At 33.4% G+C, this 5,887-nt stretch overlaps 1 protein-coding gene across 1 annotated transcript; it reads left to right on the forward strand.

The window, feature by feature from the left end:
• The first annotated feature begins 2,566 nt into the window (after positions 1-2,566).
• On the forward strand, positions 2,567-4,698 carry LOC145048454 (O-Glycosyl hydrolases family 17 protein). Its single transcript, XM_078996935.1, has 4 exons — positions 2,567-2,723; positions 2,807-2,885; positions 2,967-4,268; positions 4,544-4,698. Exons 2-4 carry the CDS (start codon positions 2,816-2,818, stop codon positions 4,579-4,581), a joined length of 1,410 nt encoding a protein of 469 aa, XP_078853061.1. The 5' UTR covers positions 2,567-2,723; positions 2,807-2,815; the 3' UTR covers positions 4,582-4,698.
• The last annotated feature ends 1,189 nt before the right edge of the window (positions 4,699-5,887 follow it).

Raw genomic sequence — 5,887 nt, forward strand, 5'->3', positions numbered from 1 at the left:
GTTGCTGCATAGTTGCAACATTAGGGGTCTCCAAAACTTGATCCATATGATTCGTTGCATTATCACCTCCCAATCGGCTTTCATAATTTCTTCTAGCACCACATCTTCAATCCTACCAATAACCTCTACCGCTTCACTGGAATCTTCATAGACACATTTTTTCCTTGGAATGCCTAGCTTGATACAACCTAAATGAACCATTTACCACCTCGTTTTGGTGTGGAAAATATTTAACACCATCATCATTTTACCGTGTTGATGCATTATCAACACATGACTCATCATCACTTTGGTCACCATCACTCTCTGACACCGTATTCATATTTTCTGCCGAAGTAGAAAGATCATGTATACTAACATTATAGTCAATTCCTTCAACCAATACCAATATTTTATCTAATATGAAATTAAAGCAAGATGATTTAATATGCATTATCCTAGTGGTTATCCTATTTTTTCCCTCTTCATCGTAGAAAAGCACCTCACCCCATAATGATGTTATCTTTTTAAACGCCCTACATATCCAAGTAGAGAGAGGAAGACCATCTATATTAATTCAAATTGCTGCAATTTTTCATCGCCTCACTTTGCTGCAATTTTAACAAGCCTTCATCAAACGTTACTCTAGCCACATCCAAGTACCCCGATATAATTCACTTCCATGTTTTTAATGCTTCTTTCAAGCAAAGATGAGCAATGTTTCCAACACCCTTAACATCCCTCACATCTCCTATAAGTAAGTACACAATGCAGGTCCGGGACGACAACCATATTAGATATATCTAAAGTAACCTTTTTTTTTACTTACGTATCTTTCAAATTCTTCTCTTTTTGTACTAGCCCCATTACAACATTAGCATGATACACGTTTCCTGAATTAATTTTACCCGACACTGGGATTGGCTCCTTAACACCCCCATTTAACGTCTAGATCTTAACTGATATAAAGGTATATGTTATGTCAATGTAGTTACAATGGGAGACACTGAGACCAATGTAAGGTTTGATGTCCATCATAATAAATAACGGAAAAAACATTTACAAAATTGAATATCCTTCCAACAAGATCACTTACGAAATAATGAAAACAATTACTAACAAGCATAAGGTGTTATAGGAGACTTTGAGACCAATGTAAGCTTTGATGTCCGTCATAATAAATAACGAAAAAAAAATATACAAAACCGAATATCCTTCCAACAAGATCACCTACAAAATAATGAAAACATTTACCAACAAGCATAAGATGTTATGAGTGTTCCTTATATTGAGGTGCACTTCTATTGATACAAGGTTGCAAATGCACATATTTATAACCATCAAAATAACTTCCCTCTACTGTTATAAACTACAAACACTTCATATAATAGATCTAAGAATTATGCATATTCTTCCACTCAAAAGTGAGCAATAACATGGATAAGGGTTTCCACGGGTCAAGACTTCCAAGAACGTCTTGTGTTGGGTATATGCACTTGAGTGTGTAGTATGTGTTGGTCTATCCAGGGTCCAATATTGTATGATGTGAGTTGTTGGAGGTTAATTTCTCGTACTATAAAAGTCAACATATCGACCATGTCACATATCACCTATAAACCCATAAGGCAAGTGATTCATCATACTCCTCTTTACTCTTCCATTTCATTTTTCCACAAACATTATACTAATTTGATTGTGAAGGTATTCTTTAGATCAAACACCATTTTTTTTTCATATGTGCTAGACTTCATAAGACTAAGTTGCATCATCCACACATCCTACCTTTGGGAAATAATAAATCCATAAAGAACTAACAAACTCTTATCCAAGTCATCAAAGTTTAATATAGTTATGTTAGTGATTTAAAATATGTTACGATGTTCGGAATATTTACAACTATTTGTAAGACTCATGTATTATGTGAGTTATTTTGTTTTTAAGTTAAATATAAAAAATCTAAATATTTGAAAACTATGAATTTATAAGAAAATAAGAAAAATAATGAATTATTATAATGAAAATATTTTTTAACTTTTAAATTTAAATAAATAACTTAAATAAACAAATAAAAGAAATTAATAAGGTTTAATTTTGGAAAATTTGAAATTAAAAGGTAAATTATTAATGAAATTGATATATATATATATATATATATATATATATATATATATATATATATATATTTCTATATTTATTACGATTATTATATTAAAATATTATATCAAATTTAATAAAATAAAATAAAAAAAAAATCAAAATAACCATAAAATAATATTTCTATAAATATGACAAGTGATAAAAAAACTCCATTTATTAGAATAAGAAGATTAAAAAACAATTTTATTAAGTTTTTTAGGCCATAGCATTTCCAACTTAACACACCAAAAATCTCAACTATCTCCATTGTAGTAAACAACCAACTTACATAATAGTATATTTGAATTTGCTAAACTAAGTTTAATCTGAAAAGTTCTCCAATAAACTTCTATTAAAGATGAGTGGTCATAATAATTTGATCCAATGGTAGACATTCTAAATAAAATGTTTATATTTCACAAATATATGGTCACAAAATACATCATGTATCATAACTTTTCATTCATGACCTCAGACTTTACCATAAGATTCTGATTCTCCTCCATCTTTATTCAAACCCACTTTAAGAATTCCACCAACACACTTTTACATGTCTTCACCTTCACAATTACCCAAATCCAAAACCCTATTCATTCATTCGTCCAACGGTATAATTAATCCTCTTTCTCCTTATTTAATTCAACATCTGCTTCCTCTTCTTATGTGATTCATCCATTCCATTTTTGTGAAGCTTTCAACGATGGTCAATACCCAGAAAATGGGTTTAATTTGGTTCATACCCATTCTCTGTCTCCTATTTTCTCCATCAAGTAAGTTTTCAGCTGATCTGGGATCATGACTGTATTTTTGTTTTGAATCGTTTGATTTTGATTGTTTCTGGTGATGAACAGGTGCAGAGATTGCAGCTAAACCAGGGGTAAACTATGGGCAACTCGGAAACAACCTCCCTCATCCGAAGAAATCCGTCGAGCTCATCAAATCCCTAAAAGCCGGCCGAGTTAAGATCTACGATGCGAACCCGAAAATCCTTAAGGCACTTGCGAACACCAATATCCAAGTATCGATAATGGTGCCAAATGAAATTATCACAGCTATGGCGCCTAATCAATCGCTAGCAGACGAATGGGTCAGGTCCAATGTCGTCCCCTTTTACCCGAAGACCATGATCCGTTACCTTCTCGTCGGCAACGAGATTCTCTCGCAGCCCGATAATGTCACCTGGTTCAATCTAGTTCCGGCGATGCGACGGATCCGGAAGTCATTAGTTTTCTACAAACTCAAAAAAATCAAAGTCGGTACACCTCTGGCCATGGACTGTTTAGAAGCTTCGTTCCCGCCGTCCAGTGGGAAATTCCGGTCAAGTGTATCGGAGTCTGTTATAAAGCCATTGTTACAGTTCATCCACCGGACTAAATCCTTTTTCTTCATCGACGTTTACACTTATTTTGCTTGGGTATACGACCCGGTCAACATTAAGCTCGATTATGCTCTGCTTCAACCGAATGTTTCAACCTACACCGATCCTATTACCGGGTTGATGTACACTAATTTGTTGGAACAGATGCTTGATGCTCTTTACTTCGCCATGAAAGACGCCGGGTACCCAGATACCAGATTATTCATCGCGGAAACAGGATGGCCAAACGGCGGCGATATTGACCAAATCGGTGCAAATATCTACAACGCCGCCATCTACAACCGGAATGTAATCAAGAGATTCACCGAGAAACCACCGAGAGGTACGCCGTTGAAACCCTTTGTCGTCTTGCCGTCGTTTATATTCGCTTTATACAACGAGAATCAGAAAACGGGTGCTGGTACTGAACGGCATTTCGGGTTATTATACCCGAACGGAACGAATATTTACGAGATTGATTTGTCGGGTAAGACGGCGTTGTCGGAGTTCAAGAAGCCGTTGCCGGTGCCAACGACTAATGAGCCGTTTAAGGGAAAGATTTGGTGCGTGGCGGCGCGTGGCGCTAACAGAACAGCGCTCGCCGGAGCTCTATCATTCGCGTGTGGACAGGGTAACAGCACTTGTGACCCGATCCAACGGGGTGGGAAATGCTTCAAACCCGATTCGCTGACGTGGCATGCGAGCTATGCATTTAGCTCTTATTGGGCCCAGTTCAGGAAATCTGGTGGATCTTGTTACTTTAATGGGCTTGCGACCCAAACAGCCAAAAATCCAAGTAAATATCTTTATTACCCATTTACCCATCCACATCTTTATAAATTGTTATACATTTATTTTACCAACATATTTTAACCATTTAATTTAGCAAACATACTATTTTTAATATCACATTATGCAAAGCCCGGTAAAAAGGGTACAATAATTATGTATAATACTTTTGTAGTATCGTTATACTATAACAAGTATATGCAATACACATTTCGTTAAAATTAAATAATTTAGTGATAGAATTTGTATGCCATAACTTATAAAGTGTTTAATATTTTGCAGGTTTTGGATCATGCAAGTTCCCTAGCGTGACCTTATGAGTTTTTTTGGATAGCGAAAATTGACAAAAGTGTTTTTTTTGGTTAGTTTATGTTGTATCATTGTATGTTTCTTTTTGGATTGCGGAACATTAATCTATTGTCGCAAAATTAGTCTTAGTTTGACCGTCTTGGAAGTCTTTTCTTATATTTTAACCAGCAGTGAGATCTAATTAATTAAAAAAAAAAAAGTTAAAAAAAAAGTTAAATATGAATGTCTAAATATTTAAAAACTTTGGATTTATAAGAAAATAAAAATAATAATGAATTATTAAAATTGAAATGTATTTTTTATATATTTTAAATATAAATAAATAAATTAAAAAAAAAAAGAAAACTAATGAATTTTAGTTTTGGAATTTTGAAATTAAAAAGTAAATCCGTTATTATTTATTACCAGATGTATATTATAATTATTATATTAAAATATTATTTGAAGTTTAATAAAATAGAAAAACCTATAAAATAATGTGGAAAAAAATTAATTTAAAATATTCATAAAATAACATTTAACAAATTTAATGAAAATATGAGATGTATCAAAAAAAAATATTATTTATTATAATAGATATATAATGTTGTATATTGATGCACGTCTGAACGTGCAAACCTCAATTAATAGTTGTATTGATTTTGTTTGCAGGGAAAATATTACATTGCAGCTAATAGAAAAATAAATAAATAAAAATGAAAAAAAAAATACTTGAAACTATCATAAAAAGCTTGGAAAGCTGGGTAAATCGGATGCAATTGAAAATTCTAAGACTTAAATCTTAGACAAAACTTCAAAAATGATCTCTTTGGTTTTCGAAAATTTAAAGTTTAATCTTTAATTTACAAAACTTCATGGATCGTTCCTGTGGTTTCAAAACTTTTAACATATGATCTTTTTTATTAACTCCGTTAGCTTTTGGTTGTTAAGTAAAAGACATTTATGTCTTTTCACTACCACATTGACCATTTATGAAGTTTTGTCTTATTTAAAAAATAAAATATTAAAGGTCTCTCTCTCTCTCTCTCTCTCTCTCTCTCTCTCTCTCTCCATAAGACATAATACACCATCATCTTCTTAAAAACTCGCGTCTTCTTCAAAACCCAACTCACCCTTCTACATTTTTCTGTCAACACCCACCTCTCCACCTACTCTAACTACCGTTGTTCTCGTCTCTGCTACATCATCACCGTAGAACATCCAAAATCACCACCGATAGTAGCAACCCATTCTCGGTATCGCCAAACCCATCGGTACAACTGTGAAACACGATCTTCTGCACTCTACCATCTTTCCACGTTGTCGTCATCCCCGTTA

The sequence above is a fragment of the Lactuca saligna genome, chromosome 5, assembly GCF_052625555.1.
Source record: "Lactuca saligna cultivar CGN05327 chromosome 5, ASM5262555v1, whole genome shotgun sequence".
NCBI lineage: Eukaryota > Viridiplantae > Streptophyta > Magnoliopsida > Asterales > Asteraceae > Lactuca > Lactuca saligna.